At 33.4% G+C, this 16,108-nt stretch overlaps 1 protein-coding gene across 2 annotated transcripts; it reads right to left on the bottom strand.

Moving 5' to 3' along the window:
- Positions 1–4,176: 4,176 nt before the first annotated feature.
- On the bottom strand, positions 4,177–16,094 carry LOC148618419 (calcium-regulated heat-stable protein 1-like). Of its 2 annotated transcripts, none has more exons than XM_088577315.1 (4): positions 15,972–16,094; positions 10,501–10,637; positions 7,538–7,660; positions 4,177–7,056 (listed from the first exon to the last, which is right to left on the bottom strand). In XM_088577315.1, exons 2-4 carry the CDS (start codon positions 10,623–10,625, stop codon positions 6,876–6,878), a joined length of 429 nt encoding a protein of 142 aa, XP_088433441.1. In that variant the 5' UTR covers positions 10,626–10,637; positions 15,972–16,094; the 3' UTR covers positions 4,177–6,875. The 2 variants fall into 2 exon arrangements, with proteins under 2 accessions (XP_088433441.1, XP_088433442.1); XM_088577316.1 differs by lacking the exon at positions 15,972–16,094 and adding an exon at positions 10,935–10,958.
- Positions 16,095–16,108: the final 14 nt, after the last annotated feature.

The following is a 16,108-nucleotide window of genomic DNA, read 5'->3' as shown; positions in this document are numbered from 1 at the left end:
GTGACGTCGCCGAAATAAAGTTTGACGTTATAGAAAAAAAAGGTAAGTATTCCCACTTTAGGAGAGCATGGCGGGTTAACGAGTCCCGTTGTCAAGTGATTTTTATACATCTTTCGATAGATATTACAGCTGATAATTATATACTACTTTTCAAAGAAAATTCTAGGCACCATTTTTTCACAATACTAAGAAATAATTTAACACCTGCTGTTTTCTAACAATTTCCCTACATATCCCATGTATTTTCATCATTGTACTTGTATATTTCAAATCTATGTACTTATAAAACGAAATCCGATACGATGTCATTTATTCTGTGATATGATTGCATTCAAGTCGATCTTTCCATATGCAAAATTTCAGAAAAATTCTAGGACGCGATATTTACGTATCTCCTATCTTAAAAGGGGTTTCAAAGTTTAAAAAAATCATGGAACTGGCCTATAAAGATATTTTAATACATTCTAACTAGTTTATTGTATCATTCTATAACTTGCATTTGTCTTAGCCAAACGTATCTTCTACTATGGCTACATTTGTCTTCGCCAAACGTATAGTCTACTACTATGGCCACATTTGTCTTGGCCAAAGTCATCGTCTACTATGGCCTCATTTGTCTTAGGCAAACGTATGGTCTACTATGGCCGCATTTGTCTTAGGCAAACGTATGGTCTATGGCCACATTTGTCTTAGCCAAACGTATCGTCTACTGTGGCCACATTTGTCTTAGCCAAACTTATCGTCTACTATGACCACATTTGTCTTAGCCAATGTTATCATCTCCTATGGCCACATTATTTTCGCAAGGTGACAGTAAGACTCATTGTAAATTACATTTCCAATGTTCATTTCCTTTTATGTCGCATCATCTGGGGTCATGTCTTGAAACAAATACATTGTTTGATGGACTCCCGCATTTGAACTATTATATCATATTTTTTATATCACATGAATGAAGTTTTGAAGGGTATTATGTGTTTAAAGCGTCCGTTACCGTCCTTATATCATCTATTTGTCTGAACTGAATTTCATTACATTGGAACGTAATAAAGACACAAAACGTATTTGTGTATATTATCATGGCATTTCGTTCCCGAAAATTTGTTGGGAGTTATGCCCTTTGAACTCAGCCACTCAAATTGTATTTTGTCCTCGCAGTTTTGAAGGGTAGGGGTAATATTTTGAATTTTCATGGAATATTATAGTTTGTACAGTTTCATGATGTAGAAAATAGAATGAAATCGAATGATACCAAATGTGAGACTTTGTCGAATTTATGCTACAACTTTTACTACTTTTTCGGATCGAAATCCCGTTTTTAGCAGTTTTTGATACATTGTGACTTTGAAAACACCACAAGTCATCAAAAGAACCCAAAAGGATCAATTATGATACGACTAAACATATTTTTTTCTGAAGCATGATCTAGGGTTTTTGACAATGTAAAGTTTAAGCAATATTTCGATGGAGTATGGATACATAGTTTGCATGCAGTCAAAAATTTTAAATATGGTCGCATCTTTCTTGATACCACTAGAAAGCTGAGACGTCAGGGCCCGGTTTCCTAGCCTTCTTTTTTGTTGTATGCCATCTTATGGTGTAATTTCAGAGATCCATTCACTCAAAGTTCCGTAATTGTCCAAAACATCTTGAAAGTACTTCTTTCTGGTCTCTCATTTATACTGAGTGTCAATGCCACATCAGTTTTCAAAGACCTAAATGTAGCAAAAACATTGTCTACTATACTTGACAAATATGTTGTCGTACCAGCAGGCAAAGCCCAAAACAACATTGTTTTTGCCTGCAAAACTTATCACATCCAATGTTTATTATCAGAGGTAGACGTAGAAAATAATAGCAGTGATAAGACCTATATACTGCCACTACACTATCCAAAGAAGAGATAGCGGATAACCATAAATCTGTGCTATCCTCTTTTGGTCGCTCTAACAAAGACGATGATTGTAATTTACCGTCTATGTACTGGATTCCTAAACACCACAAGAATCTATACAAACAACATTACATAGCTGGATCTGCAAAGTGTAAAACCAAACCTCTCACTCTTATGAGGCTGACTTTATAGCCGATTTGATCCGAAAGAAAGAACATCGTTTAGCTAGATCCTTTGATCTAAGTTTCCGCTGTCTAGGTGACGCATTATCGTTAATCAATCATAGTTTCGGGGATTTGATAATTCGTATCTACGCCAAAAAAAAAAAAAATTGAGATAAAGGATACTACAGACACTGTGAAGTCAGCCTCACATCTTGACCTACACTTAGAAATCGATGGTTGAGGAAAACTATTGACCAAACCTTACGACAAACATGATGACTTTTCATTCAGAATTGTCAACTTTAGTTTCATCTGTAGTAACATCCCTTCAGAACCTGCGTATGGAGTTTCCATATCACAACTCATACGTTATGCTAGAGCTTGCCGTAACTACGCAGACTTTGTACTGCGCTAGACTTCTTACAGTTAGGCTTCTGGAACAAACTCCGGAGCATTGGTCTCTTCCATGCCTGCACTACTTTTGCCATTCCAGAATTAGTGGAGGAACGTCAATGGTACGGAATTGGAGCTGCTTTGGAGTTTGCTTCTGGAACAGGGTTATGTTACTACAAGATTGAAGTCATTACTACAGAAGTTTTATGGTCGTCATCATGAACTTGTGGATTATTAAGGTGCATCCATCTGCACCATGAAAACTGATTTGTTCAACGTGTCAGTTTTCCTTTTCTCTTTCGTCTACCCCGGACTTGATTTTTTATGAGCAACTCGGCGGGTGTTTTAGAAAAGCAGAGGACGCTTACCCTACCAGTACACCTGGTCCATGCTCCCAGTTTTTAGTGGAGTCCGAGTTGCTCATTTACTTTAATTACTTTGTATGTATTATTTTAGTCACTGCATGTTCTCTGTTGTGTTTGTCTGTTTTCCATGTCTGGTCTTAATCCCTTGATTACATTCTTTTGATTTCCGCTAGAATCTTGGTTCCCTTGATTACTCTTATGAACAGTTCAAGTAATAACATCGAAATCAATCTCAGCCTTCCTTTGATGGTATAGCAACTTGTAGCACAAATTCAAATAGATTCATTCCTTGATATTCAAGATATGGTCCAGATATCAGGAAAATGTTCGCTGCTTAGGACATAATTCCTAAATGGATCAAAATTATCCCCAGCCTTCCTTCTGTGGAGTGACACCTTGTGGTAAATGTCAAAGAGATCCATTCACATGAATGAAAATTTTTCTTTATGACCCCTTATTTCTTAACGATTCAAGTAACAACCCCAAAAATCATTCCAAGCCCTTCTTTCGTGTTATGGCAACTTATAGTATATACTTATAATTAAGTCATTTACCAGTGAGGATAACAATATACAAGAGCAAAGGAGTTGGTCCGCTAAGGGCAAAATTTGGTCTCAAAATCAAAGTCTACCTGAAGAAAATTTTATGATGTTTCTCAAACTCTTTAATGTGTTTTATAGTTGATTCGATTAGTTCATGGTAATTACTTAAACATGTCCGATCATACATGTATATGCCCTTCAAACCAAGCTGAAATTGGAAAAATCTGCCATAAAGGCTGGAAAACACAAGGAGTTGTGCTGTTTTCACTCTTTTAACAATTGCTGCATGCATGTTCATGCTCATACTTCATATATTTTGCGTTTTGCGTACAATTATTAGTTACAACTCACGTGAACTTATGTTTGGCCACTTCCGTTCTTCTCGAAAACCATCTTAAAATTGCAGTATTAAAAGGTCCAGGTTTTTGTAAAAGTTACATAAATGCATAACATTATTTCAGGAATTACATCATAAATCTTGTAAATTACAGCTTTTATTCAGTGTTTGCGACAATTTAATTACAAAGCTGAAAAGGGTCCTTGCTGAACTTTCTCCTTTATTGCTGGTATATAAAAAAATACAAGATTCCAACAAATTGTTTGTAAATGTGAGGTATAAACACCATGAAGTTGATGAGGGGGAGGGTGTACAGTTGACTCTCTCAGATAATGGATTATAGCAGTTCACCAGAGAATCACATTTTTTTCTTTTTTTTAAAATGAAATGTCCATGTGTACATCTACAAACCGTACCTTTGTTTGGGATCAAGTAGTTCTCCTCTCTGGTTCTGAAGGCTTCTATACAGATACAATTACAATGTCATTATCAAAATTACTTTATTCAACAAACAATAGTTGTCGTAGACTTGTATTATGATATTGTGACAATCCTAATTACATGAATAGATATACAAATGTACTATTAATCTAATAATAAATATAAGATAATTCAGTCTGTCGGTATATCAAAGCCTGAACATTCAATGATAATCTATTTTACTAAACATGAAAACAAATTTTCAGGATTTTTCACCAACCATAATACCTTTTTTTGGTTAAAAAATTCTCTTGACAGCTAATTTAGTATTATTTTTTCCATGATTGATACTGAGCATGTAATGTTGACCACAATTTACCATAACAATGAAAGATAATAACTACAAGTTTCTTACCAATTTTCTACTGACATTTAATGACAATACTTGAGCAGTCCATGTTTTCCAAAAATATTCTCATCTCTATCTTCACTCATTGGAAAGAAATGACAAATACACTTACAATGCAACCATTGTATATCTAAACTTAAGAATTTTTAATATCAAAATGAATTGGACTTGAAATATAATTCAAGTATATTGCTGTCAATGACAACAGAATTGTGTGCAGCTTGTTTTTATGTGTGGTGTGTTAATAAGAAACCTTTCATTCAATGAACAGTTAAAACTCTGTATAAAATTTGTGTTCAATAATACGTTACATGTATTTAAAGTGAAAAAAAAACCACACACACACTTTGACTACATTAATGACCAGTTAACAGATTCAATGCTTGGTGTAATCTGCAAGATATCCTAATGATATGTACAGTTTGGTAAGTACATAAATAAAATTCTATTTTCATTTGTATACATGAGTAAAGCAAAAAGAGTTTTGTTACTGAGACTATAACACAAGCAAATAACAAAGTCTTTAAATCACTAAGTATGAACCTTTTTATAGAAATGAAACTAATATTATCCTGTCTTGTTTATACTATTCACATTTCCTTGGTTTAAACAGCTAACAACATTTTCTGTCTGACATTAAATTCATTTGCACAGCTTATCATCTCATCACCTATTTAACACAGTATACCATGAAAAGTCTTTACAGAGAAAATTAGAAATAGTGTAATCAAGCTCACAAAGAGAATACTGCCACTTCAAATGAACAAAAAAAAAATTAGCCACAATTTGGAAAATTTACCTTTGTAGGTAACACATAATAATTATATTCTTTCATGCATGTCTACAATAATTCCTTATCTTTCAATTAAGTTTCATAAAAATCCCTTCAGTGGTTTAGGAGGAGCTACACTTACGATTTATGTAGACTGACAGACAGGGTGATTCATATATACCCCCCCCCCCCCAAATTAAAAAAAAAAAAAAATTGACAAAAAACTGTGAGGAAAATAAAAGTTCAGGTTAGGATTATCGACTAAGTTAGTGAAAATTGAATTGATAGTCTTTCCTCAACTTAGAGTGTCCTTAATTCAAACGGAAAAGAAGTACAAAGAGCATTTTAAGGCACATAAGATGAGTATTGCTACACAATAAAAGATGTGCCAGACAAGATATCGGGTATATGATGTTAGTTTTCTTTGTAAATTAAAGTTTTAATCATTAGTAGATATTTTCATGGTTTATACATGTAGGTCTGAAAATATCATGGCACTAAAATGATTGATCCCAACAAATATCATTTTAAAATGTATAAAACTTCACTGAAGGCAAGTACTCATGTCTACCGGTAACTGGTCCAAAATGATCCTTGAAAAAGTTTTTAACTCTTAAGTTATGAAATAACAATGTCTGGAAAAATACCTATCTCTTTTAAAGTTCTAGTTTGGTTTTGAAAAGAAAAACCCTACTTCTTAGAAAATTCTAGTATAGGTAAACATTTTAATTCATTTTGGTCAAATATCATTTCTCTATAGATACAAGTACAACAAATATAGTGTTTTACAGCTACATAAACCAGAAAGTCAATACTTTAATCATCATAGGTACCAGTATTATACTTTTTGTTACAGTATTTCTTTATAGATCAACCTTTAAATCTTTCAGAAGAGTAAAAATCTACCATATAGGCCTTCCAAAAGTCAAAGTAAACTACTTCATTTCAATACAATGGTATTCAGGAGAGAGCAACAGAGGTGGGACAAAGTCAACAATTATTACATGTACCACAAAATCCTGAACCATTATGTACATGTATGTACAAAACATTCTGTTATCAGTCAATAAAGCACCAATGAAGTATGTTGAATGATGGTTTGAAGATAATCTGAACACTATTAAGAACATTGTCATAGTACATTAAGTACATGTACTCACTATCTCTCATTTGCCTTCCATAAATGACTAAACATGCTGCAAAATCTGATGTCTACAAAAATGGACAATGAGAAAAACCCAGTATTGTCATAAAGATTGCTCAAATTGATACAAGAAAGCAAAAACCTAATGTACAACTTGAAATAAGGTTTAATGCTACCAGTATCAGAAAGATAACTTACTATAACCTTAAAATTCTATAATGTATGAAATTTTAATTAAATTTGATTCTAAAAACAAGATAAGAATTGCACTGATGCATTTAAATTATTCTGTAATACTTTCTTATTTCCCAAATTTACTTTTCACAACAAAATGTATTCCATAATTAACATAAGCATCATTCTAATCAGTCCCTTCTTGTCTTGTAATACTGGATTAAAAAATCCAAAAACTATAATACAGTAACTTCAAATAAATTATGTCCGTGGTGAAACTTTAGGACTGGAATCTGGAGAGCTCCAAGTTTCGTGAGAGACACCTGGTGCTAAGTGTGTTATTTGGACATGAACAGCTTGTTTCTTCTCCATCTTTGGTGGAATATTGATGGTTTTGTAAGTAACATCATCCCCTGGTTTGGGAACAAATTCACCTTCAACACTAAAATAGAAATGGTGGTATTACAAAAGGGTATTGGTGTGTAGTTTTTGCAAAAAAAAGAATAATAACAACCCATACGGAATTGGATTATTTGCTTAACAACACTTACACTTTGTGAACATGATTTGTGGTAAAATAAGCCAGAGTCCTTAATGTGTATTCTACTGAATAAACTTGCTTAAAAAAATGTCCAAGATTCAGTAGCAAAAAAAGAAGGAAGATGGTAGTGATATTGTTGTTCCAAACTACACCACCCTCTTTACATTTGGAAAATATTCAATAATTCAAATTGGGATAACAGTACAATATCTTCAACTTGTTGTTAAAATCAGCAACCTTATAGAAAAAAAAAATAACACAAATTGAAATTATAAACAATTAATCATGAACAGAAATACCAAATTCAGCACTTAAATTGGGAAATGATTGGTCTTATTTTGGATAATTTTTTAGCCATTTTTTTACAAGTTCAGAAACTTACTCAGAAATATGGACAAAAATGTGACTTGATCCATCTTCAGGAATAATGAAACCATGACCTTTCTGTCGACAGAAACTCTCAACCTTTCCTTTGAAGGTAGGACCTTCTTTAGCTCTTTCTGACCTGTAAAGGTACAGCAATACTTTACATGTTAATTTTTAAACTTTATTAACATACACAAATAGCTGAACAGTCATGACAGAGGAAATTAAATAAACCTCCAGATAGTAAGAAAAGTCGAAGATAGAGAATGTCCTTATTTGATGAATTTGCATGTTTCATAGCACATATACAAGCATTGTTATGAAAAATATCCTTATAATCTGAAAAAAAAAAAAAAAAAATTTTGTTTGATAAATACTGACAGTATTCAGGCTAGAAAGTTTGGATAGGGGACCTGAAGCAGTATATTTTAGGAAAACAGGACACTTCAGCATGTGGGAAAAAAATAATTAGGACACACTTTATACTTAATTGGTTGTATATGTTACTGTAATTAGAAATGAAGACAGAAGTTTTTTGGATGAAAAGACAGACATGACTGAAATCAATATCTATGTTACTCTTAATGCCAAAAAAGGGGCACATTGAATGGAGGAGTGGTGCTGAGCCCTTCTTTTTCTGACAGGCTGGGATGCTCTAATTTACCCTGTTTCAGCCAGAAACGGGGATATAAAAAAAACAGAAAAATACATATTTGACTAAATAATCACATTTAATGTTACATTCCTTGTCAGTACAAAATTTACTTAAATGGGTAAAACAACAATACATTGTTAGTGAAATATCTAAGTTTTCTAAAGAACGTTGTTTTTACAACAATATTTTCTCATTCTTTTGACTAGACACTATGGCAGGAATCTAATTACTGTAGACCTGATAAAAGAATATGTGCCACTTAAACATTGAAAATATTAAGTACACATATTTCCCCTTGAAATGATAATTTTTGTTAATTGCATTTTTTTCAACAAATATGTGGTTAACAGAAATTCACTGTATCAATATTTTCTTGTTGCATTATGTATCTAAGTAACAACTACAAATCTACTCGACAATTAGCAGACAGGGTGGTTTGACAAATTTCATAATTGGATTATTGCAACAGGCAAAAATTGATTGCAGGACATGACTGTCAAGAAATTAATGAAAAAAATATCAGAGATTTCAATGCATCAGATGATGTAACCATTACACTAACACATCCAGGGGAGAACACTACATGTCTCTGATGGTGCAACCATTACACTAACATGCCCAGGGGATAACACTACATGTCTCTGATGGTATGATCATTACACTAACATGCCCAGGGGAGAACACCACATTTCTGTAATGGTATAACCATTACACTAACATACCCAGGAGAGAACACTACATGTCTCTGATGGTAGAGCCATTAAACTAACATACCCAGGGGAGAACACTACATGTTTCTGTTGGTTTGACCTTTAGACTAACATGCACAGGGGAGAACACTACATGTCTCTGATGGTGTGACCATTAAACATACCCAGGGGAGAACACTACATGTCTCTGATGGTGTGACCATTAAACATACCCAGGGGAGAACACTACATGTCTCTGAAGGTGTGACCTTTAAACTAACATGCACAGGGGAGAACACTACATGTCTCTGATGGTGTGTGTTTTAGACTAACATGCACAAGGGAGAACACTACATGTCTCTGAAGGTGTGACCTTTAGACTAACATGCACAAGGGAGAACACTACATGTCTCTGATGGTGTGACCATTAAATTAACATGCCCAGGAAAGAACACTACATGTCTCTGAAGGTGTGACTTTTACATTGACAAACCCAGGGGAGAACACCACATTTCTGTAATGGTATGCACATTACACTAACATGCCCAGGAAAGAACACTACATGTCCCTGATGGTGTGATCATTACACTAACATGCCCAGGGGAGAACACTACATGTCTCTGATGGTGCAACCATCACACTAACATACCCAGGGGAGAACACTACATTTCTGTAATGGTATAACCATTACACTAACATAGCCAGGGGAAGAACACTACATGCCTCTGATGGTGCAACAATTACACTAACATACCCAGGGTAGAACACTACATGTCTATGATGGTGCAACCATTACACTAACATGACCAGGAAAGAACATTACATGTCTCTGAAGGTGTAACCTTTAGACTAACATGCACAAGGGAGAACACTATATGTCTCTGATGGTGTGACCATTACATTGACAAGCTGTTTGTTTGTTTGTTAGGGTTTAACGTCCGAGCAGCAATATTTCAGCTATAATAAGACGATGAACATGAAATTGATGATAAAATGAACATGAAATGATGATGAAATGAAAAACGGATGGGACACAAGGACAATGGGGTCGACAAATTTTGAGTGCCACCAGAAATAGGGAGAGGTGGGTAGGGTCGGGCAATTTAGCCTCCTGTGGCGGAGTCTATGGTTCCTACTCCGGGAGGATACCACAGTAGGGTTCTTTAACGTGCGAAGAACGTGGCATCTTTCCCAACACAGTGCACCACTATGGTTTGCGGTCAGGTTTTCCGTATTATAGCCTGACAACCCCAGCATGTAACACGCCAGGGGTACCCCATTTAACCACCTGGGGCACACATCCCAGTTGCTCTGTGGGCAAAGCGCCCTAGCCCCTGGCTAGGGTTCTGAGCACTATTTAGTTGCCTTTTACGACAGGCTTAGCGCTGCTACAGGCCTATTCTTTTAACACCCAGACCTGCACGGGGCACATTGACAAGCCCAGGGGAGAATACTACATGTCTCTGATGGTGTGACCATTACATTGACAAGCCCAGGGGAGAACACTACATGTCAAATCTACATTAAAAATCCCTTATTCACTATCTCAGAGTCTCCAATATATACATGACTGCCTGGTATCTGAAACAGACACTGATAGAGAGAACAACATAAAATATTTATACATGACCATACTGTGAATAAGTTCTATTGCGACGAGTAGGAACAGGACTTGGGATCAGAAACTTATGATGTCCTATAGGTGAACCAGAAATTACAGCATTGTTAGCTGCTTGCTGCTGAGGTAGATCTCCAGACATTCTTCTGACTATCTGCAAAACAAAAAAAAACAATGTCAAAAACTAAAAATAAATATAACTTTTGCCACAACATTGAAGATTACAGTATATTTTATAATTATTTACATTGCAGGCACCCAAACTTATGATAAAATCATGTGCAGTTCCATCAACAATCATTACCGGTACTTTTGTAAAGCAGAGTACAAAATGTACAATGTATCTAGAACCATAAAAACAGACCCTTTCTAAACCACAATTTTAAAACGGTTACTATACATGTACTAGAAAAATATATTTAACACAGTAATAGTATAAAATGTTTATTACAGAGCAGTGTCACAGCTAGCCTGAAGTAGCAGAGTCCATATCTGTTCATTTGATGCTTCCCTCTGCTCTTTAGATAGCCATGTTAGCAACCTGTAGTGCACATGAAAATGGTTCTATGTTGATTCTTTTTTAACCATAATGCTTTCCAATATCAGAAATCTCACACAAAACCAATGACATTATGGAACCTCAGCAATTAATTTTATTTGTAAAAAGAAAACAATAGTTAAACCCTTTCACAGTTACAGTGTAATAACAAAATTGCAGCCATACAGAATACAAAATGTATACGCCAAATTTTTCTGTGGAGGTGAAAATACTATGAATGAAAATCATGAGAAAACATCATGGACACAGAAGAGTAGTTAGAAACATACAGAGGGTTCTCTTACTTACTGTTCCCTCCTTCATCCAAAAATGTACCATAGGGTCATTATTTAAAAAAAGTATTTCATAGAAAAAAAAGTAAAAATTGGGAATAGGTAAAAAAGAAGTCAGTGATTTTGATCCTTACATAAATGTACATTGTAAACCCTCACATTTTACTGAAATTAAAGTTGAAATTTGTTCCTGCTCAATGTTTGCATACTGTATATTCAATGCAAAACAAAATCATATCATTTGTAATTGCCACAAAATATCTTTACCAGTTTTGAATGAATTTATCGAACTATTCTTCTACAAATACATGTATATACATCAACCAAATATACAACTTAATAGTTAAATGTATTCAAATTTGTAAAAGATAAATAATAATGAAACAACGGTATTAATGAATTAAAAGTTGAAAGCCTTGCAAGATGTTTACATGCATTTCAAGATTTGTATCCTTTCTACTATTAAAATATTTGCTGTGACAGTTAATGAGCAGTTCAGTGTTCTCATTTCTATTATTGTGACTCTTTACCCTGCATGTACATGATACACAACAAATTGTGTAGCTCATAGCCCTACCCTTACCAACTTTTCTCCCTGACCCATATAATATTCATTACTACAGAATATCAAGGCATAAGGTATACAATGGTTTGTTTCATTTCAAGTCACGAAAATTACAGGTATTTTTTTAGTAAGTATTTCTTGACTGATTTTCTTTTTCAAGGGTACCAAATTTGTAACCAGAAGCTGCCTAATTATAATTAACTTTTCTCTCCTTCCCAAAATAATGTTTTTAACAATCCCCCTTTAATTATTGGAATTTAAATTAGTGATACACATTTTGTATCTTTTGAAAACATAAAATCGAGTGAAAATGAAAATTTAGAGAAAATGTAAAATCATTGATAGCTTAGCCATTATTTCATTTTATTACATGCACAAACTTGCAGCTGTTTAATACCACATAATGTAATGGGAGAGCCTACTGTCAAGGAGTAGTTCTTGCCAGCAAGTAATTCTCCCCAACTCACTGATATTTCGTCTCACCTGTGAAACAAGTTTAACGCCCAAAATATAATACAAACATTTTACATATCTCCAATTCAGCGAATACACTGGTAAACAAAATATATACAAATATCCCTGATTCAAATAAATGGATAACAACAATTAAATTATGGATAAAGAAACTTGGTCTTTGCTACTTAATTGATAATAATAGCAATATCAAAAATGACTTATCTAATATCAAACAAAGACTCCATGATCAAACCTTACAAAACCAAAATAGTAGTATATGTGAAAGCAATAAATTATCTTTCTACAAAACTATCTATAGACAAAACCAAAGGCCTTCCTATGTTGATGTCTGTAGATATAAGTCTGATAGGTCAACAATTTGTAAATATAGAATAAGTGCCCACTCTCTAGCAATAGAGAAAGGTCTCTATATAAATATCCCTCAATGAGCAACTAGGCGGGTGTTTCTAGAAAAGCAGAGGACGCTTACCCTACAGATGCACCTGGTCCATGCTCCCAGTTTTTAGTGGAGTCTGAGTTGCTGATTTGCTTTTGTTACCTTGTATGTATTATTTTGGTTATTTTATGTTCTTTGATGTGTGTTTCTATTTTCCATCTCTGATCTTTGTCCCTGGATTGCCAGCCAAACAGCAAAGTCGAAAATGGCTTTGTTTCATTTGCAAGAGTCACGTGACAAATCTTGGTCAGAATGGTGATGTTTTTAGCGCCACGATTTCTGATGAAAACTCGCTTCGTGTGACCATTTCTATTACCATCGGTAAAAAATAAAATAAACGTTCAAACCTTTGATCATTTATCTACATATTTATCCTTTCAAAACCACGAAATTAATCAGTATGAATGATTCTGTCAGCTTTTAAGTCACCTACCCCTTTGTCAGAAATTTGCCGGTTGCCGGCAAAAAATTAAGATATCTTCACTTTCTGATTCTGAACAGCTTAGAAATTTCAACATGCTAAAGTATTCAAAATCTGAGACTACTTGACAGAGTTTGCAGTCATAATCTGGAGTGAAATGCAATTCTGTCAGCTTTTTCTAAATTACACTTTGAGCAAGGGAAGTAACCTGGTATGGAAGTATTTGGAAGTTCAAAACAGAGTTAGTTTCAACCCATATATTCAATTAAAAATGTCTAAAAAATAATGTAACTAGGTTATAAAAAAAGAAGAAAAGAACTTTTTGTCAAAATATTCTTCTTGCACTCATCTGTACCAGCATGACTTGTAAGCCAAAGTGGACAAAAAAAACATTTCTAATATAACTTTTTATTTTCTAATATCAGAAAACTATGTCTCAGTATTAGTATAAACCTGTAATTAAAAACAAGTCTTTGGAATTAGAAATTAATTTTTATTACAATGAATTCGTTTTCATAATAGATATTAATTCTTGATTAGAACTAATTTTTTAATATTGAAAAAGATAGTTATTTTTTTTACATTGAGAATTCATATATTAAAATTTTAGTTTTTGAAATAAGAAATTCATTTTTATATAAAAACAAATCAATTTCTTATCAGAAATTAATTTTCTTATAATAAAATTCCTTTTTATATTTTCTTATACATGTATTGTTGTCAATTGAATTTGAAATTTGTTTAATATCAACATTGAATTTTAAAAGAAAATATTCTTTTTTCAAAAAAAATTTTTTTTTCTGTACACTTTGGCTCACTATACACAATAAAGATATTCTTGTAATGTAGAACAATCACCACACAGTGCATATCTGTCTTAAAAAAAACATGAAATACATTGTATATTGCTGATTGTTTTAAGTTTTGTCCAATACTGGAATCTTTTGAAAAAAAAATCCATGTGAAGAATACAGCCACCAGTAAATAAATCCTCTATTATAATAACATAAACAAACATGTTAATTGAGATGCATGCATACATCAAGACCCACATACTACTGTGTTTATAACTAAAAAATATATAAAGAACATATTTCCTGTCTTAAAGGATGGGACCAAGTGGACTCACAAGGAATTTCAAACTTTGTTAACAACATCTTAACACTGACTGTGGAAGGAGATTATCAAATAATTTTCTAAAATATGAAAAAAAATTTTCTTTGAAATATCACAACTTGACAGATACAACACCTCCAGCAGCATGTGCATGTATTAATTATCTAGATTCTATGGGGTTGAAAAAAATTTTCCAGACGATTAATTCTTTTGATATTTTTTCATTGCTTTAAAGTACAACAAAAAATGAACAAGGTAACTGCTATATAAGTGGTTTACAATTTTATTATTTACTAACTTAATAATTCAACATATTAATTTGACTTACGCCAAAGTCTTCCAAAATTGCAAATACAGTTGACAGCTATCATGGCTATGTCATGATAAATCTTTGTATGGTATTTTACAATAGATAAAAGAAGGAAGTCCATAATGTTTCAATTGTGTGAAAAATTTTGTCATGTTTTCTCAAACTGTCAAAGCAAAACAACGGGATCAGAAAAAAGGGGGAGGGGCAAATAAGCAAATACTTCCAAATCCTACACAGGATAACCAAGTTAGAATTGAATGAATAATATGTAACTCATTTCCAACTCTCATTTTACCATACAAAGCCGGTTTGGAGGAGTTGGAGTGCAAATATATGAGAAAAATAATGAAACATGCTTTTTGGGTAACCTCCAAAGCATCGCAAATAAACATTAAGAGCGACCTTGAACATGGAATTCCCTTTCAGATCTTGAAATTTGTTGGTCCACCTATCTAGAAAACCCTTCTTTTAATAGATATAATGTGTGAAATGCAATTCTGTCAGCTTTTCCATTGGCTCAAAATCAAAACAAAGAAATCTCGTTCTTCGAGAGGGGGACTTTCTATGTGTTTTTTCCTCATTGGTCCGTCTGAAATGTTTTTGTTGACATCATTTAGCTGAAGAATTTATTTTCATATATGATACGATTTTTTGTTTACCTGCTTTCTAATTGATTTTAATTAATTTAATGATTCTTTGAAGCAGGGGAAATGTAAAATTTTCCCAGGAAATTTATCGCCACCATTTTTAGAGTCTGCTTATGGGTCACTGCAAATGAGATCAAAGGATTTCTGGGTCACAGAGGCACTTTGCTGTTCAACTGTACATTCTTTTGATTTCCGCTAGAATCTTGGTTCCGTTGATTACTTTTGTACTCTTTGACCAGTAAGGTTCAATCCTCTAAGGTGACAAAATAACTTTGTGAATTGTGCTCTCCCATTACAGTAATAAAGAAGAAATTGTCAAAATAGTAATATGATATGGGGAAAAGTTGGTATGGGAACAGGTTGTATATTTCTTATCTTCCCCATGTACATACATATGTAAATAAAATGTTGTTTGAACTCTGGTCTCCGCAGCATGCTCATTGCTTGAAATAATGATATTTTCTTTGCCTCAATAAATTTGTTAATCTTACAGTTTAATTACCTTCAGTTCTTTTTTGTTTATAGTTAAAAAATCGTACTAAATCGTGTAAATGTCATGAACTTGCGTTGAACTTGTGACCATGGTCCTTGGCATGGTCACAGGAGTTGGCATTTTGTGTGAAAATACAAGGCCATACTTATTGAAAAGACGTAAAGTTAGTTCATTTTTGCAGCATGGATATACCTGAATACGACTTCTAAACCGAAAGTATACTAAAATTCTTCCCAAAAGTTGATTGTTTTTCAAGCGTCACATAGGAGTTTTCTCCCTTTATGAAATTCATTTACTCTCTAACTGAAAGCCATTTTCTTTAAATTAAT

Source organism: Perna viridis, chromosome 4 (genome assembly GCF_037379345.1).
Source record: "Perna viridis isolate PV_CMFRI_1.1 ecotype Kerala chromosome 4, ASM3737934v1, whole genome shotgun sequence".
In the NCBI taxonomy this organism is placed as follows: domain Eukaryota; kingdom Metazoa; phylum Mollusca; class Bivalvia; order Mytilida; family Mytilidae; genus Perna; species Perna viridis.
The sequence above is the reverse complement of the archived record's forward strand: the minus strand, read 5'-3'. Positions and strand labels throughout refer to the sequence as shown.